The sequence below is a fragment of the Cebus imitator genome, unplaced genomic scaffold (genome assembly GCF_001604975.1).
Source record: "Cebus imitator isolate Cc_AM_T3 unplaced genomic scaffold, Cebus_imitator-1.0 Scaffold36, whole genome shotgun sequence".
Lineage (NCBI taxonomy): Eukaryota > Metazoa > Chordata > Mammalia > Primates > Cebidae > Cebus > Cebus imitator.
This window is the reverse complement of record NW_016107351.1, coordinates 6,894,346-6,915,002: the sequence shown is the minus strand read 5'-3', so window position 1 is coordinate 6,915,002 and position 20,657 is coordinate 6,894,346. Positions and strand designations below refer to the sequence as shown.

Below are 20,657 nucleotides of genomic sequence, written 5' to 3'. Positions count from 1 at the left end.
TTCTTTATTATCAGGTATTAGTTGTAATAATAACACCCTGGTGAGGATATGCTCAGAAAACTCATTTTTGTCCATTTAAGTGCCATTTTTCCCAATACTGATAAACTTTTGATCATTTTTCTACATAGTAGATTGTTTTCATTTGCTCTATATTATAATGCGTACAACTGAAATTTTTTATGCTTTTCTTGTAATCTTTCTCAACTAATTCTTATGAACAGATGAACTGTCTATTAGTAAACACTCTGCATTTGTTGTCCTCAGTCTGCACTTATTTCCTAGTTAATATTTCCATTACTTTATATATCAGTTATCAATATCTATGTAGTAATCATCTTCCCTCTGTCCACACCTCCCTTTACCCACCCACACATGAAATATGTTCTTTATGAGGAACTAAATTCTGACTGAGAGACCAAAATAACCTCGTTGTTGGAATTACATAAAATGTCACCATAAACCCAACATTAAATTCTTTTAAAGAAGACTATCCTTTCTGGGGACACAGACTTGACAATAGCTATTTTCCACAGTACTAGAAAGCTTGGTTGCTTGTTTCTTGCTTTTTGGCTAGATTTCAAAATATTTAGGGTAATAGAAATATGATTAGCAGGTAAATGGAGTTTTCCTAGTGTACTAATACTTCTTTATTTACTGAGTTGTTTACTCAGAAGAACTGACGTCTTTCGGGTTTTTGTTGTTCATTTTGTTTTGTTTACTGATTTTGCTGCTTAAAGTTTTTTCTACTCTGTAATCTGCTTATCTATCACTTTCTCTATACAAGTTAGCACAAGGGACTTCAACCCATATAACAGTCATCTGGGGAGTATTTGAAAAATATCAAACCCTAGGTCCCAACCTGTAGTTTTCTAATCAGTAGATTTGGAGAACAGAGAACAGACGTTAGTTATCTTTTGATTGTTTAATATTCCCAGGTGATTCTCAAGTTATTCAAGGGCTAAGGACTACCGGTTTACTATATCCAATTTTTTTTTTTTAAGAATTCTGTGTAAAAAGATTTTATGGGCAGGGGTTCACATGGTACTTTTTCTGTTTTGTGGCATTGAAATCTAACACATAATAAATACTCAGTACACATTTACATACTCATACTTTTTGGATGGTCCCATGATGTAGAAAAAATAGGCTTTACTGTTCAGTTTTGAGATCTTTTATTTTCTTCTTCTTGGTCAACTATTGTGTCTTAAATGATTATTTTTGGTAACTGTGAAGTCATATGTGTATTACTGTCTTTCTCTTTTTCATAGCAACAGAAGAATGGGCCACAACCCGCTCTAGCTTGAAGGCACCACCTCCGAGGTCAGCCAGAGGGGGATACAGGGAACACCCCTATGGTAGATATTGAAGGTCCTTCCCACCTGTGACCTCACCTCAAAGACAATTCATAGCCTGTGGTCTCCACATAAACAGCAACAAGACAAGTAATAGTCCTTTTTTTGTTTGTTTGTTTTCTATTCTAGGGATAACTGCTCATGATTACTCCCATATATTTCTTGTATTTCCCTCTATACTGTTGGCGTGACATTGACACTAGCATTATTTTACAAAACGGACTGAAAAAGACATTGGCAAGCATAGTCTAGAAACCTTTCAGTAGAATGATACACTCTCTTAGTTGTTTTCATTGTTGTGTGTAATCTTTTTTTTTTTTTTTTTTGAGAAAGAGCATGAATCTGTTAACAGATTTTTGAGTCTCAACCAACTAGCAGAAACTTTGTTTAGAGTTGCTAAAAGACTGTAATATGATTTTTGAACTAGCTGATAATAAAGTTGTAGATAAGATGTTTTAACCTGTCTTTTAATATCTGTTAGTTAGACAAAGATGTTCGATATTAAGTTTGTAAATTTAATTTTAAATGCTGTTTTAATGGGGTTGAAAAGCAGCAGCTACTGTATGTATGTAGCTAACTGAATTTGTTCAGTGTTTTAACCTGTATTTGTTAAAAAAAGAAAAAAACACACACATAAAGTTCCATGTGTAAGTTTCTCTAAATAGGAAACCACAATTTGTCAAATATGTTTGCCATAATTTGTCAATAAAGCTGAAAACTTTTGTAAAAACTAAATTTGGAATTACTTGTTTTCTAGCTTTAAATGCCTGCTTTATTTCTTCTTCAAGAGATGCCTAAAATGTTTTCTATTTAAAAATTACAAAAATGAACCCAAGCCTGTTTTAAGATTTTTGTGTAATACTTAAAAATGTATTAATAACTTATGGTTGTTAAATAATTTAAAAGTTAACAAACTAAACTGTTACATGAATCATGGTTAGTAAACACTAATGTATAACATGTTAATGGAAAAAAATGGATTTAGAATAATAAATGGATTTTAAACTATCCTCTAAGCTTTATCTTGCTAAACACAAATTCTGATTGACTTGTTTGCATTAGCATGTCTCTCGTGAGAAAGAGTAATGGAGTATAAAGAGGTAAGATTACCACTTACCACTGTCTAAATGCCTAGTTCTTCAACCTTTGAGTTTCCCCGCACATTAATATCCCATCCAACATGTAAGCATTGCGTAGATTCACTTTCTTGTTTTCACTCAAAGGAGTGCGTGGACTTCATTTGCGTAGTTTATAACAATTTGTTTCGACAAACAAATCATCAGTGTCACTGGCCAGTTGTTGCTATTCAACCTCAAAAACTTTATTTGTAATTTTCAGTGCTAAATATCACCGCCCTTGAAGGCAGTTTAGAGGGCTGATATTTCTTTTGAGACTATCAGACTTGATGGCTGATGATTATTAAGGAAATATGTCGCAGGACTCAAAGGATGACTAAACGTTAAACAGGTAACACTAATAGTAACTCTGTAATTTTGCCTATGCAACAGTAATGTTAAATATTCTCAGTTATTAAGTTCCTGATAGTTAAAAAAGTAAACCTACAAAAATATAACAAATAGGTCTATAGGCTATTAAAACAACTAATTAACATTAACTAGAGGCACCAAAATTATTTTACAATATATAACCCTCAAGGCAATAAACAGAACTAAAATTAACAATAATAGTAATGCAACTCTTGCTAACTTCAAAAGTAAGCTAAATTTTGATGGAAAAAAAGAAACTGAAAGACTTGATGGTAGGGATGAATGCCAAAACTGTTAATCTTTTAAATACAGTTTTTTTGTTTATGGTGGCTTTTTGTCGATGTGATTGGTTTACTTTTTTGCTGCTAACCAGCTTAGGCATATTGCTGTTCAGTTTTTGCAGCTGGAGTTGCATGCTTATAGTATTATGAAGTGTGTGTCTGTCATCAATTAAAATGGTAAATATTTGCCTTTTACAAAATGCTGTTGAGTTATATTTAATTTTCTTTTTCTATTCCTTCTCATTATTTCAGGTAGCCACAAGCAAAGAACACACAATTGAGTAATGGATATGATTTACAAAGAAGGATGAAGGTAAGCTTATTTTTTGTTTCTTTGAAACAGATAATCTCATCAGCATGAACACATAATAAAACATGAAGCTATAGTGGTGAGCTAAAACACCTAATGCCACTTGTTGAACTACTGAAAAAGCTTAATTTGTTGTTAAGAAATGGAAGTATTTTCATTCTCTTTGAAATAAAGTGGTATGACTTAGTATTTACCTGGCAAGACTTTGTGAATTTAATCAGAAGCTTGTCAAGCGAATTGTGAATTAGTAGTTAATTTTCAGCCCTTTTCTTTGCTATAAACTACTATATTCTACCTCTCCCTAGTTTTACAAAGAAGGAGTGTTAAAACTTGGTTATAAAAGAAGTAACTCACAATTATTGGCTAAAACAAAGGGAAGGGAAAGGCTGGTCTGTGACCAACTCCTCACCGACCCCTTGTCAATAAGAGTAAAATAACCAAACATTACCATTATTTGCCCCAGTTATCCCATGAGACTAATCAGTAAGCTTTTCTATTAGATTTAGCATATCGTTACCGAGTAAAATTACTATTTGAAATTAAGACTTGGTTTCTGTACACCAAGAGTTGAAAACTTTAGTCAATAAACTTCAGACTGAAAATAGTGCAGGGTTAGTTACAAAATCCACATGCTGAGCTGATGGTCAAAGAACTGAAATGACTTGGTGAGGTTTAAAGCAGGGTTTTAAACCTCAAGATTTAATCTTCTGTGTCTAGTCCTGTTTTTACTCATAAATATCCATAAGACATGTTAACTTTAGTGATCGGCATAGGAGAGCTATGAGAGAGCCTGGAGATCGCTTCTGATGGGGGGAAAGGGGGCAGCGGCAGCGGCAGAGACTGAGGGAGACACGAGGTGGAATGGAAGGACAGGAGCAGCTCATCCACTGTGAGGAAGGCAGCACCTCCTGGTGAGGGGAATAGGCTGTCTCAATTTGTGCAACTGGAAAAATTCAATGTATTTGAGAAGAAAGCAGAAGCTCAGTGAGCCCTGAGGGGCAGACTTAAGAAAGCACACAGAGAAAAGGCAAAGCCTGGAAATACTACTGGTTTGAGTCAGGTCCCAGTTGTCACTAAGTGCTGTATTGAATTTTTTTAATTTGTAAGGAAAACAAAGAAGAAGCCACTACAGGTTTGAAGAATGAGTGCTGTTCTTAAGAAAACTACCCCAATAATACAAGATAAACCTCACATTTAATCTATTTTATCATTACAGCCTCTTTATCTGAGATACCTTTTCTAAAATTCAAACTGTTAAAACAATTATTTAATACTGTATTGCTTCAACTGAAGTTATTTATCTGCAGAATTGAATACCAAAATTACACGATTAAATTCTGAAATTGTATTTATCAGTAACATTTCATATATGTGTAAATATTAAAAATTATCACTATTTTATAAAGCAAGAGGATAAAGAATCTGTCATCCAGACATCCTGCTCATTATTCTCCTTTATCCTTTTCAAACAATGGGCTTGATCTGGTAAAGTGATGAAAGAACAACCAGCCATAGGCTGTTACTCTTTTGATGTATTAATCAATATGACTTTTTACTCATTCCAATTATTTGATTGTTGTGGTGGTCTTATAAACCTATGACCCTCTTACCATTCAGATTGCATTTTTATGTGCATCAACTCATGGCAGGGTTAACACAGCAGAAAAATCAGTGTTGAACAAGAAAAGAGAACATTGTTTTTAAGTACAAAAGAAGTCATTTGCAAGAAAGGGAATTTTGATTTTCAGATATCTTCATTTTGAGTAACATAAGCCTGATTAACTTTGAACATAAAGTTTATGTGTTAAACAGCAAATTTAAAAGACTTCTATCTAGCTACCTACATATAGCTACAAGATAAAGATGGTCCAGGCTGAGAAGAGAGCTCAAAAGGCAGCAATAGCTAAGATATTAGTATGGCCTTGAATGTGGGCTCTATACACTGTGTCACTTATCCAATGAAAGCCTCAGATAGGTTTGGAACACAGAGAGAACCTCTAACTCAAGAGGAGTCTGGGAGGCAGCAAGCCTCACAGGGTTCTCCACACCAGTGAATGTCAGGTGCAGTCCTGTAGAAGTCTCTATAAAATGTTTCACCACACTGGCAAGAGTGAATCGGGTACAGTAGAGAAAACTGCACACACAATTGCTTTCACAGAAAGGCAGGAAAGATGGAGTAGCTTCACCGTAGACCCATGCTGGCAAGGAAGCAGATGTGGACACAATATCATTGGATACAATAACATGGAAAGGCAAGAAGATAAGCTCCTCCCAGCGTGCAGTGCCTCTAGAACTTAAATGCAAGCCAGGAAAAAGAGAAGGAGAAAAATAAATCCCTGCGTTGACAGAGGAACTTCTGTTCAAAATGAATCTGAATTGGCTGGGATGATCTTTCTCCACCCAGCAGAATGGGGACTGAAGTTTGAAATCAAGTCGAGGTTTAGAAAAATATAATTACATATGGCATAGACTTGCTGACTCTTAATATAATCATATTATAACTTCCCTCTTAATATAATCATAAATGAATATGCTAGGTTTCTCTAGCAACAGAGAATGATAATTTCTTTAAGTTAGCAGCCTTTTAGTGGAAACTTTTATTTGAATGAAAACCATTCAGCAAGTGGTCCTAAGTGGCAAACATATGCACAATCAGAGGATGCCTTCTATTGTCAGTATCAGAAAACAATGCCGGTCCCATTTGGGTTCATGGCATCAAGTCTGCTCTCTCGATCTTCAATGTGATGGCTCCCAAAGTTGGCAAACATCATGTCTGACATCCACTCATACAAGTGATACGAACTTGCATGGCAAATTAAGGTTTTAGATTATACTGCAGTCTGTCTAAGCATATTTTAAAGTTATCCGTATGCATGCTCTATGGATTTTTTCGGATAATGCTCTAACTCTTGGTACACTGATGATCCCCTTACAACAGGGAACTCACTGAAAAAATCAGAGTAACTAAAAACTAGACAATCAGACTAACCAAACGAAGTATTTTAAATAGTAATAATAAAATTACCAATAAATTATTTGTGCCTACTAATATTTAGCAACAAAAAGTATTACTGCACTCAAATATGATTAAATCAGAATCATTTTGATGCCATGTAAGAAACTGAATAGTGCACTGAGGTCTTACTTGTAATATTTAGATAATTTTCACTTTTAGTTTACAGTATTAATGGAATTGTGACCATTTAGCTTAATAACAAAGCATTAACAGTTTCTAAATCAGGCTATCACAAAATGACATATGAAAGGTTATCAGGAATTCTTTGAAAGGAAATTATTTTTAAAAGTATGTTATTAAAATATTACCCTTGTTCTTTTAGGTCTTTACATGAAAAGATACAGACTAGTATTTTTAAAACTACAAATGCCTTTTAAAAATGTAACATTTTAAGGTTGATTGATGGGTACAAATGTTCAATTAGAAGAAATAAGACCTAGTGTTTGATAGATCAGTAGGATGACTATAGTTCATAATAATCTATTGTATATTTCAAAATAGCTGGAAGATAATAATTCAGATGTTTCTTGCATAAAGACAGACAAATATTTAAGGTGGTGGACATCCCAATTAGACTGATTTGATCTTTACAAATTATACAAATGTATTAGATTAACACCTGTACCTCAAATATATATACTCTATCACATAAAAGGAAATAAAATTTTAAAATGTACTCCTTATATCATTCTCTCTGTATTTTCTTTCACATAATACAGAGGTTTATAGGGTTGTTTTATTTTGTTTTGTTTCTAAAGGGAATAGAGAACCATGATCAAGAATCTGAGCTGGCTGAGTATCGAGTATTAAGCTACAGTATCAAAAGCCCTGTTGCTAAAAAAAAAAGTTTAACTTTTACTGAAAAAAAAATCATTTAGTAAGTAAATGACGATATTGAATTGTATGATAGTTGTTAAAATTGATTACATGATTTATGATTGATATAAGGCTGTATAGCATAATAACAATAATGATAGTGGAATCCTCTGGTTTTTTGAGCATATATGCTGGACAAGTTACTAGAATTTTCACATAAAAACTTACAGGAAGCATCTGTAATTCCTTGAACAAGCATGCAAATGAAGTCTACTTAACCTCATCTTACAGAAGAGGAAGTAATGTCAGACTGCTAATATGTATAGCAAAGCCAATATTAACAAAGTTTAATGACCCACTCAGTTTTCAAAATACTATGGAATTTCCTGACTGAATAAATGTGATTAAAAAGAGGATAAAGAATTCCAGGTAGCCTTAACATAATTTCTGTTCTGTAGTAATATGATGAATATTGACTTAAAAATAGATAAGACAAAATATCTTCACTTGCAGTCAGTCTTTACTTTGATCTTTCCCCATTTTTCATTCTGATTTCATCATAGAAAAACATAGATGAAAGTATTCCACACTTGCCACAAAGCATGACTATAGTCATTGGTAGAACAAATGAATTCATTTATAATCTAAATTCCATTTTGACATTTAAGAAAACCACTCACATGATTAAATAAGCATGAAAGTAATTTCAAGCTTCTATTCGTCAATCTATAGATCAAAACTCTGCTTTAAAGAATAAGGGTCAATTTCAAACCAGAAATATCTTTGTATAAGCCATGCAGTCATGTGTTAAGAACACAAGTGAAGATACCATTCAATGTTAAATATTTTTAAAAGGCATTTCCTGTTGTCAATATAATGTGTAACATTTGGCTGAACATTCTAGTTTCCAATTAAATATCTGAGGTAATAATAGCGTTGACCAAATCCATCAAGATTAATTTCTTAGTCTCTTTATGTAGAATATATCAATTGTTATCAAAGAATATTTACAGTGTGCATTGGGGAAGGTCACTCTACTTGATATTTTGTTTTACATCTCAATCTCTTCCACTGTTTATGAGAGGAACTGAGAGAACAGTAAAGTTGCCTGATTCATAGACCACTGGTTGCCCTAACAACAGTTGGCTTTTCTTCCTTTATACCCATACACACAAAAATACAGAATGAACGAACTTAAAAATTGGCAACTAGTTACTGAACACTAATCTTACGTTCCTCTTCCGCTGTGCTTCATACTTCACCATGGGATATAATGAAGGATCTATTTAGAGGAGAAAACTGGAGATGCTTGGATCTCACAGGTTTTCTATCATTTTTTTCTTTTTTTTGAGACAGGGTCTCACTCTGTCACCCAGGCTGGAGTTCAGTGGTGCCATCTCAGCTCACTGCAACCTCTGTCTCCCTGGTTCAAGCAATTCCCCTGCCTCAGCAACCTGAGTAGCTGGGATTACAGGTGCCTGCCATCCCGCCCAGCTAATTTTTTTGTATTTTTAGTAGAGACAGGGTTTTACTATGTTGGCCAGACTGTTCTCAAACTCCTGACCTCAGGCAATCTGCCCACCTCAGCCTCCCAAAGTGCTGAGATTACAGGCATGAGCCACCACGCCCGGCCAGTTTTCTATGATCTTAATGCATCTCAGGATGACTTACATGAGTAAGAACATGTTACCTTTCCTCTGTCTCATTTGTCTATTCTCAAAACGGTAAAACGTATTTCCTATCTTCTAGATTCGCAGTCTGCCTTTTTAGACATCATGACATTTTTCAACTTCTCTAATGTCATCGTGATCCTACATTCTCAGTATCTTGTGTCATTTTCCCAATAGCATATGGGAAAATGAGAAGACAAAGACAAAGACAATTGACAGCTATGTGGGAAAGAGCAATGCCCAATCCATTGAACAGAGCTCCTACAATGAGAAATGTAATTGGTTTCCATTGTAAACTAGAAATTGTAAAAGGAAAGACAAATACAATGAGTAAAAATGGAAAAAAAGACAACAGTTAACATTAATATATATTATCTACTGTTCACAAAATCTTGATTTCTATGAAGTATAAGAGGATGTATTAGGTGAGCAAACATCTCTGATTTGTCCAACTTCTATAAATATTTTAAAATATAGACTTTAAAATTAGAAATGAACACTTATATGTGAAATTTACAAAGATCATCAAATAAAGTCTGTGACTGGAATGAAGACAATTTTAAATGTCTTTAAACAGGGAAAATCATAATTATAATGTTGCCTAAAGATATTCTTTAAAATGAAATTAATGTTGAATTTTTAAATTGTGTTTTTAACTTTCCTGTTAGGGGTTTAGGAGCATAAATTACTTTGTTGACCAATAAATAATTATTTTGAATTGATTTAGATATGCTGCTTTATGCTTTCTTCTAAGGCAATAATTTGTAAAATAAGCATTATCATATTCCATCAGAAAAACTTCTTTTATCACTGATAACCTTTAGTAAAGCAAAAAATGGCATAATATTTTAAACATCATTTTTGTTTCTGGTGAGTAATTCAGGTACAAATAATGATTGTCTTAGAATATGAAAGAATCACAGGAAATTAGTATTTTTGGAGGGATTCTTTTTTATATTGTCATTTTATGATTACAAAGTAATCATTTTCAAGGTGAGTAAAAATAGTGTATAATGTAAATACGTAATTTAAAAACAAGAAATGTATACTCTTACTCCTCAGAGATAACTCTTAATAGATTGGTTTACAGTTCTTTTCAATTTCTTTGTCTTACATTCCTTCAGTTCCTCCTCCATTCTTCAGCTGTTTGTTACTTATTTGAAATGGGATTCTGGTGTGTAAATATTTGCAATTTTAATTTTCAAAAGTGAGCTGAATTTTGTTTCTTTCTGAAAAATAAGCTAATACCCATTTCCAATAGGTGGATTTGTGTGTGGGGATGATTAAAGTTGTATCATGTATTATGAACTAATCCATAGTACACACTCTAGAGTGTGTGCAAAAATTTTTTTTTTATATTTTCAAGCTTAAATTTCTTATAGGTAAAATGATGATAATAATAGTACCTACTCATAGAATTGTGAGCTATGTTAAGTAAAATCATTCAGGTTTGTGAATTTGCAATTTACAAAACTTCTCCCCAAGTTTTGTAAATATCCTCCCCAAGCAAGTTACTTTTTCTTGGGCAAAAAATTTTAAAGTATCTATGGTATATATCAAACACGTAAATAAAAATTTACTCTATAAACATATTGATATATTTAAATGTATTTAAACATTTAAACAGCTTAAATATTTTTTAAATGTTCTCTATAAAATATTTAGCTAATGTAGCCTTTAGAACAGTTGTTAAGAAATGCTCTTTATAAGCAAATATATATTGGATGTATTTATAATAGGTATTATAAGGTATAAGAATCATTGCAATAATGTTGCATACATATTGTTTACAATGAAACAGTCAGGAGTAAAAATGAAAGTGAGACCAACAATTGTTTCAATAATAATTATCTGAAGAAAAAAACATTTGCAATAACTAGTGCATACTATCTGTCAAGCACTGTTGTATTTTTAAGAATTATTTCATTTATTTTCTCAACAACCCTATGTATAAAGTTGATACTGGCTCAAGATATTGAGTATTGTACAATATACCCAATCGTCATGTATATTATGCCTGTCTATGTGTTTGCCCACCTACCATTGATTAAATAGAAGCTATGTGTTTCTAAGTATAGAATTTAGCCTTCGTAGAGGTTAAGATATCCTAAACAATATAACATAAAATCTCGATGAAAAATGAAAATAGATGAGAAATTATCCTTCTAAAAAATAGTCATTGTTACTTGTTTACTAACAGCAGGCTCTATTGTATTGATTTGTCCCAGTCTCTGTGACTGCAAAAATAAAATGGCGTTTTTCATTTATCTCTTTTCCAGTCAGATGATACCCACTACTGAAATATGTTTTATACCTTATTATACTTAGTAATAGGATACCAAAGTGAAGGTGAATATGAAAATAAGGAAAAATATTTAGAAAGAAAAAGAATGTAGCTAGAAAGGTGATAAATGTTCATTAGAAGTGCTAACATTAAACAGATAGTAATATGAAAAAGAAAGATAGACCTCTCCTTACATCCTTTAGGGAATGTAATGTCCTGAGATCTAATAATTCTCATAAATTGCCATCTTGTACAGTTTATCACACAAATCAATAACATTAGAAATTTACAATATGCATTCCCTTTACAGCAAGAAAAGAAACATTCAGCTACTGAATACATCTGGAGCTTCTCTTTTCTGTCTCAGAATAATTATTTTCTTAGATCATTACACTTTCCCTTTACTTCTACCAGCAGATTTTTCTTTTATCACTTTGGAAAATTTCTGTGTCCAGTGTTGAGTAAAGAATAAAAATTTATACCAGCCTTTCATTTGCTGTTAATTAAAATTTGTACTTTTAGAAAATTATAATACCGCATGTCATGTAGCTACAGATTTGTCAGAGATATTACAAAAGAGGAGTACTACATCTAGGCATGCCAAAGGTATGCCAAAGTAATTTTACCACACTACTTTATAAAGATATTGATGTTTGAGAGATAGTTTCTGAACCTATATTTTAAGAGTCCTGTAGTTTGGTATATAATACTATATATTGTAAGTACAAAATAGACCCTGTTGCAAGCTCCAACACTATAAAGGTTCTCAATAAAAATGCATTTTTTATTTGTTGTATTTAGATTAATAGGAAATATCTAGAGTATTTTAAAAGTTAAGTACTCATAAGTAAAACTTGGTGATAAGTTGATTTGATTCCCCAGAAGTAGGAAAGAACCACAATTAATTTTCTTAGGATTTAATTCTAAGGTGTTTGCATAGTTTAAGCAATATCCAGGTGATTTACTGAATCCATCCAAGTGATTTACTGAATTTCCATCACTAATTCTACCATTTCATTGTATCACCCAAGAAAACAGTTCACCCTGCAAATGACACTAGTAATGATAGCCTGAGACTAAATAAATAAGTACAAAAGAAAGTGGCCTCATGACAATTTAGTTAAAAAATATTCAGTGAATGCCAAAAAGTCTGCTGTGGTAAATATAGTGCTAGCTGTCACATAAGGAAAAATGGTATCAGTACCTTGGTTTAGAGATGAGGAATAAATACTTTATAGAAAAACAGCCACGATTTACCTTTCTAATGCAAGAACTGGAGCCCTCTTAGGAAAAGGCTTAATGTTTTTTTCTTAATTAGTATATTCGTCCAGCTTGAAGGGAGGCAGTTGTCAAATTTAACTAAATGAATACATATCAATATGCTTTCCTCTTTTCTGGTCTTATAATATGTAAGTTTTTATAATTCATTCAAATTATCCTATTGATTTGTATGCAAAAATGCTAATATTCTATATGCTATTACACTTATATACATAAATTAATGTATGAATAGCTAGTTTTAACAACTTTTAAGAATATTATTATTTTTTATACGGTATTTAATTATCACAGCAGTTCCAAGAAGAAAACAAGGCAATTTTTCTTAAGGATAAGAAAACAAATTTTCACAGGTTTAAAAAATTTATCCAAAAATTACATGAATTCTACATGGTGGGAGTTGGGCTGAAACATTATCCTCTGCAAAATAATTTAAGCTTCTCATTTTGTAAATGATAGTGTACAGTGGTAGAAGAGAGAACAGTCAAGATTGCATGAGAGAGAAAGCTGTTCATGTGCAGGAATTATAATATCTTTTTATAACCCATTCCAACTTAACTACAAGTACTGGGATTTTTTTATATATACAAATATTTACCCATAGCCTTATTTATATGCCTACTGCAGGCATGTCGTAATATTCAATATTTTGAAAAATAGCATACTGAGAACAGATGCATGTGACATTACTCACAATTGATAGCCTAATGATCACAAAGTATACAGTGAATTTGTAATAGCTAAATTAAGCAATAATGTAAGGAACAATGTTTTCTGACTTTAGTTGTTAAAGAATAGAATTGAAATTAATTGAAAGTGTGAATTATTAACTGGAAACATTCTAATTTATATTTAAAATATATCCAAATTGTAATTTCATTTCTTTACCATCTACTATTACAAGAACTTCAAAAAAGAAATAATTAGGTTGATACCATTAGATAAGAATTAACATAACTTTCATTATTCTTTTTTAAATACTTAACATTAGTCCTTTCCTCTTAAAAGGAAAAAAAAAAAAGGAAATACTTTGCAGCTATTGGATAATGGACATTTTTTAATGGGTTTAAAGGTCTAATTTTGGTTTGGTTTGCAAAAGCCAGAACATTCACAGAAGTTTTCTAATTTTCAACTGAGAATCCTGCTTTTGAGAAAAAAAAAAAAAAATCCCAGAAGGTTTGTGTCTAAATTAAACAGGTCAGCAGTTGATCTTAATTTAATTTACTAAACAATTTCATTAAGCAGTTCAGAGACTTGGGCTTATTCCATCAAAGTGTACTCATGTGGAAGATTCTACTATTTGGTCTAATTTATCTTTGTCCACCTTTATTGCTAAAGTGCATTGCATGGACTCAGAAATACCTATTTGTCACAAACACACTTTGGAAGCACTACATGGCAAATCAGTACAGAGTACAGTGTTTTACAATTAATTTCTTATGTTGTTAAAAAAAAAAAGGCTTTTTCACTATAAAAGCAACATATTTCAAAGTCTGAGGCTTACTCATTTCCAGGTCAAACTTTTTTTTTTTTTTTTTTTTTTNGAGATGGAGTTTCGCTCTTGTTACCCAGGCTGGAGTGCAATGGCGTGAGCTTGGCTCACCGCAAACTCCGCCTCCTGGGTTCAGGCAATTCTCCTGCCTCAGCCTCCAGAGTAGCTGGGATTACAGGCACGCGCTACCATGCCCAGCTGATTTTTTGTCGTTTTAGTAGAGACGGGGTTTCACCATGTTGACTAGGATGGTCTCGATCTCTTGACCTCGTGATCCACCCGCCTCGGCCTCCCAAAGTGCTGGGATTACAGGCGTGAGCCACCACACCCGGCCAAACTATTTTTAAATTCAACACAAGTTTCTGAACTTTTATTCCTGTGGCCAAATAGTTCCCCTGTGCTGTACACTTCAGGGTCTGGTGTGCTCAGAAGCACAAAGATTTCTGGTTAAGCGCAAGGAGCAGGAAATGCACTTTTGTATTAGGAAGTGATACCTAAGTTGCAAATCATGAAACAAATACATATATTTGGTAATAAAATTTTCCCCACCACCTATTCCCACCCTGCAATGTAGAAGGAAGGGTCTAGAAACACATGTAAATGAAAAATAACTTTAAGTATGTCTACAATGTCCACAGGAAAAATATTTTAACACGCTACAGAATGTTTCTAGAATGCGTATTTATTTATAAAGCTAAATTATTTGATAATATTTGGTGAACATTTAGGCATTATTTTATTATCTGGATACGTTTTTAGAAATGGGAAGATGTAAGTGCTCTATTGTATTTACTTTTTAAGTATACTTTATTTTTTTGCAATATTTCTCAAAATAATGCTATGATAAACATTAAATTTTACAGCTGCATTGAGTCAATTCATAGATTTGTGAAGTAACAGAAATAACACATATCTCAGTTATCAAGTGATATGTATATATGACTAATAGTTATGTTTTTAATAAGATGATAGACAATATCAAAAAATAATTATTCAACTTGTTAGACTATTGGTTCCTAAGTATAATAGTTATTGTTTTATTTTTAATTATTTTCAATGTACAAATACATATGAAAATATAACTTGAGAACAGAAATTTCAGAACTAAGAACAGTCTACTAATTTGGTAACTATTTGTTATGATGAATTAAATTTCAAAATCAAATTTTTAGAGTTAAATAATCTATAATATTTATAATTAAAAATTAAAATAAGGTATTCTTTATATTATACAGAACATAAGTTTTATAATATATTTAATTCTGGATATATTTTTTCCTTCAAAAGATATTCAGATTTTACCAGTACTTACTTACATAAATGAGTAAGATCATATTTCAGACTTTAATGGAGCATTATTTGTGTTATTTTTCTATTTTCCATATCATATACTCACCCATCTTCTAATTTTATTGATTATACAGTTTTGAAAGTTTAATTTTTTTCTACAGTAAGACGGTAAAGTTTAGAAATAAGTGTTATCTACTAAATCAGCCAACAACATGTCAACTCTGTCTTCTCAGTTTTTGTGAGAATGTGTTACTATAAGTGATGCAATTCCTCTTACACTTAAAAATATACCCTTATATTGTAGTGAGTAGAAAAAGACTTATAAAACACGTAAATATTTCCCAATAGTTCTGGCAACATTTAACAGCAGTGACTTATTTCCTGTATTAACATGATAATACCTAAACCATATTCCCAGTAGCCTATTTCCTAAAATATTTTCTTCTACTTCAATTTTTGTCATATGAAAATTAGCTATAAAATAAATGGAGAAACATAATATATTGATTTTTAATTGGAAGTAAAATTAAGGATTCATAATTTAACTCCGTTATGAAATGTATGCCAAACACTTTCAAATTTTTATGTAACATATGATTTGCTTAGAAGTATCAAAAATAGACTAGACAGGAATTAAAATATGAATTATTAGCTAGCAATATGCAGAATTAGAAAAAGTATATCTGTTAAATTACAAATAAATTGTTTTAATATCAAAGGGTTATATTTTTAAAAATTAGAAGTAAATTAGTTGCTCAGCTAAAATATTTTTATGTGCTGTAACACCAGAGACACCTTTATTTATTACAGGTGATAAAACTACAGTGCTAAACTAGTCAAATTCAAATCAATTTAACCAAGTATGTTTCAGTGAAACAGTGTTTAAGAAATGCAAAATAAACTAAAAGATGAAAAACTCATTGCCTTATCATCAAAGCAATTGGCAGGGCATAGTGGCTCACGCCTGTAATCCCAGCCCTTTGGGAGGCCAAGGAGTGTGAATCAAGAGATTGAGGCCATCCTGGCCAACATGGTGAAGTGAAACCCTGTCTCTGCTAAAAATACAAAAATTAACTGGGGTGGTGGTGCATGCCCATAGTCCTAGCTACTCAAGAGGCTGAAGCAGGAGAATCACTTGAACCCAAGAGGCAGCAGTTACAGTGAGCCAAGATCACGACCCTGCACTCCAACCTGGGCAACAGAGTGAGACTCCATCTCAAAACAAACAAACAAAAAAAGGAATCAGTTTACAACTTCTACCCCCCAGGTATATAATACATTTGTCATTTCTTTGCAGGAAATTTTCAAGAACGTTTGGCATCTCCTAAACTTGCATCTAATTTGTCCATGTTTTTGAACCAACTGTTCACATGTAAAGCCACAGTGTCAGAAGAGGGTAGCTACGGTTCTGTTAAAATATGTATACATCGAGATTTGCAAATATCATGCATAGTGTGAAAGATGCTTATTTTCCTAAAGGAAATGGGCATTCTCTTTTCCTCAGTTCTTGTTGTTTTTTTGTGTGTTGAATGAATCCCCACTAAAGTCAGGACAGTAAGGGGCATTATTAACTAATCTTCCCAGTACTGGATATATTAGAATGAATAACAATGGATGAATATAATACTGCTATATCCAAACTGCTACAAAATTCAGAAACCATTTTTTTCTCATAAATCCAAAAATGTCAACCTTCTACTGACACAATATTTTCAGCAATTTTATAACTTCTACTCAATGAAGGATGTTAAAATAAAACATCAAATCTGCTTGTACTATAAAAATGCTAACTTTTATGTAAGAAAAGTAGAAAGATCAGTAAGTGTGGTGTTACAAGTTCAGAAAGCAGTTGATATACGAAGGTTAAGTCTTGCTGGTATCATAAACCAAGTTTCACCTTTGACTGGTTTGACCTGATTATTTCTATTTTAACCCTGTTTTGATCTTCAATTTCAAGGCAGCAAGAGTCAAGCCACATAGATCAATTCTTTCCAAACTTTTGATTTTTATTTCATTTTTACACGAGTGTAGATTTTTGAATGTCAATGTATGCGCTTTACTCCCTAGCTGACAGTATGAGATATTTTAAGAGTCCCAGGAATTTTTAGTAATAGTTGAGGTTTCATTAAACTTAGTTCTCAAGTGACTTCTTAAAGTTTATTCATCAAATAATTCAGGGTGTAAAAGTAGCACATAAACATTAATTGAACAGTCATTAAGCAGTATAACTGTTTGTTTTCAGTGGATAGAGGACATTAAGCTCCATACCCTGTGGTGGAAAACAATTACGTCTTATGATACACACGCCATTAGGGATACTGCTACCAGACTTGACCAGTTTCACTTTACAAAATAGCAGTGAGCTGCAGTCAGAAGTTTGCTCAAGTCATAGGAAGTCATATGTTTACTGCCATGTCCTAGCTACTTTTAAATATTGTTACGTGCTTCATGCCTTATGCTAATGGCAATGACTAATGTTTGTCAATATCTTCACTCAATCTTATTTTAAAAACCTCCTCAGGACAGACTGATCCTAGCTAGAATGCTACTTAAAGTGAGAATGTTTTTCTAAAACAAATAATATAAAAATCACTTAAATAGAAAAGGTTAGATGATAATTTATTTTGAGTATGCCAGACAGCTGCTATTGTTATTAAATTTGCCATGAGACTGACTGACCGATATCCTATATGAGAATGCCTTATAGATGCCTGTATGTGTGATTGCACAATGCTTTAAAGTTGTTCTGCTCATCTGGGGCTGTAGGTGAAGATGTATGACACAAAAACAAAAAGCTGGAAAACACCCAAGACTGGCTGTTTGGAGGTTTACTGTTTTTAACAACGGAGGTGAGTCCCTTCATCCATTTGTGATTTCATTTATGAACCCTACTTATAAGACAGGTACAGAACACTTCATTATGGGCCCAAACAAGTATGTTTAAATGGATAAAGTAGCTCTTTGCATCAGATGGAAGCTAAGTTTGACATTAAATTAATGTCAAAAAAGTGAGAAACTCTTTTAGTTTTAATCTACATGTAGCAGCATAGTGGTAATGTGTTGATTTTCATGTGCACATAATTTCTAGTCTTATATGGCCAGAATGTGAGGTTATAAATTCCTGTATTACAAAGTAAAAACAAAAGAAGGCAAGAATCCGCTAATAAGGAAATATATTTTGTTGAGAAAATGTGATGAATGTTCACACTGTTTTTCAGAATGAGGAAGGTGGGGAACAAGAAGTTTCTGTGGAGAAGAAATGTCATCCGCCATACATGATGGCTCTTTATCGAGCCTCTGTCGAAAGTATTACTGTAGGTATCTTGCCAAATAAATCACCTTTTTTATTATAGGAAAAGTTCAATTTCACTGAAGAGGGCTAAGATATAGGGACTTCCAATACATCTTTGTAGAATGAAATGGAATGGAACAGTGTAGAGTAGAACAGAACCCAATAGAATAGGACTACAATTATTTGTTCCTTCCTTTAATTCTAATTTGTTCTGAAACAAAAAGAGAAATAAATGTATGGCTGGATAATGAGAGATATAGATGATTCGGAAGATAAGTTTCTGTTTTCTTCCTTATATATTCTTGTATTTCAAAGTAATTATTTAGGGAGAATAAGTTACAGTTACATGTTTGTTTAAAGAGATAGGGAATTGTGTAAGATATTTCAGAACCTAAGTCATTTATTTAATGAAAATACATTTCCTAGGACTTGATATTCAGAAAGACACTCCAGAAGAGCTGAGATCAGTTATGGTTACTATAGAAACATCATGCCTCCTTCTATTTTGTCTCAGAGGAATTTGGAAGGAAACAGAAATCTTATCTTTATGACCATCTTGAATCTGATGTTTCCAAACTCTTTCCAGAGTCCCACGTAAATTCTCCTGTACAATATAACACTCTCTTTGGAATTCACTGTCAGTTACAAACTACACTGTAGATAAAGTGACCATATGTCCTGGTTTATGCCTTTTGTTTTTGGGTCATTATCATTAGCACTACCTTTCACTCTGATATGTGTCCCAGTAGAGATGACAAATTATGGTAGCCTTATCTATAAATAATACCATGTCAATAATAATAACCAACAACCTTACTGGAAGCTTGCTATTTATCAAAAGCTTTGAATGTTTTTATGTGTAATAAATTCTTCATCATAACTCAATAAGACAAGTATTTTATTTCCCCCATTTTACAGGAGAAGAAACAAAGAGTTAGAGAGGGTAAATAGCAAGACCTACTCACATAGTGGGCCCAACCTGAATGTAGACGAAGGTCTGACTTTATAGCATTGTATGCCAGAAGATGGTTATGCTATCTTCTTTTTGGCTGGCTGAAAGAATTAGCTTTGGTTTTTCTTTTTTAATGTATTCAAAGATTATCAGTAGTTCTCACTATTCTTCCTAGATGTTATAACTATATTTTTATAAGGACTGTGGATTTTAAGAGGCAAGAAAAGAGCACCAAAGTCAACTAAAATTAATCTGGGTTTTAGTTTGCATTATTAATTTTACTATATTAATAAAAATAACTGATTTGTTGAGTGACTAGTTTATGCCAGATTGGGACTTACCCTGTGTTACATCACTGACCCTTAACACAGCACTGCCAAGCAGAATATTTGAACCCCATGAATGTATTTGATTGCTTTAGCTATTAGCCCTAAATTGGTTCATAGGTTACAAATGAAGCTCAGGGCATTAAATCATTTCAGCAAGCCCCTCCAGCTCTGACACTGTCATCCCTAGCTGTCTCTAGGAATATTTGATTATCAGGGTATAAGACATGGAATCTAGATGCAAGGAAAAATTCTTGGGGACAAAGGGACTTCCCCAGCACCTCATGTTTATATTAACTGTTGTGCATTGAGTGCTTAATAAAGGCATGCACTTTACATATTTTTGTAAACATATTTTCTTCTATTTTTCTCCTTACCATAGGCCGAAAAAGAAGATAATTTGGATTTGAACCAATGTAAGTTTAGCTCTGCTATGCTAGAGAGATCCATCTCTGGCACTCTCTACAGATCACCATAATTTAGAAACTTTTCTGAAAAGCAGTATTAAAGCTGAATAAATATTTGCTCATAATCAAATTTGTTCCACCACTGTATAAAGAATATAAATATAAAAACAGACATAATAGTATTGTATAGAGATTGTTGAAAGGAAATTCCTTGTCATATTTTCAGATAAAAAGCCTGAAAATATTTACTAGCCAACAAACATATGAAAAAATGCTCATCATCACTGGTCATAAGAGAAATGCAAATCAAAACTACATTGAGATACCATCTCACGCCGGTAAGAATGGCAAACATTAAAAAATCTGGAGACAGCAGATGCTGGAGAGGATGTGGAGAAGTAGGA

At 32.6% G+C, this 20,657-nt stretch overlaps 1 protein-coding gene and 1 long non-coding RNA gene across 2 annotated transcripts in view; both read left to right on the top strand.

Moving 5' to 3' along the window:
* KHDRBS2 (KH RNA binding domain containing, signal transduction associated 2) overlaps nucleotides 1-2,361 on the top strand; it is a 621,992-nt gene extending 619,631 nt beyond the window's left edge. The window contains exon 9 of the mRNA XM_037737261.1: nucleotides 1,269-2,361. Coding sequence (XP_037593189.1) covers nucleotides 1,269-1,366 — 98 coding nt within the window. The 3' untranslated portion in view covers nucleotides 1,367-2,361. The remainder of the gene's footprint in view (nucleotides 1-1,268) is intronic.
* A 9,344-nt stretch (nucleotides 2,362-11,705) lies between these two features.
* The window catches only part of LOC108301786, a 36,059-nt gene continuing 27,107 nt past the window's right edge, over nucleotides 11,706-20,657 (top strand). Inside the window, exons 1-2 of the long non-coding RNA XR_005199523.1 lie at nucleotides 11,706-11,822; nucleotides 20,229-20,262. This is a non-coding gene — a long non-coding RNA (uncharacterized LOC108301786). The remainder of the gene's footprint in view (nucleotides 11,823-20,228; nucleotides 20,263-20,657) is intronic.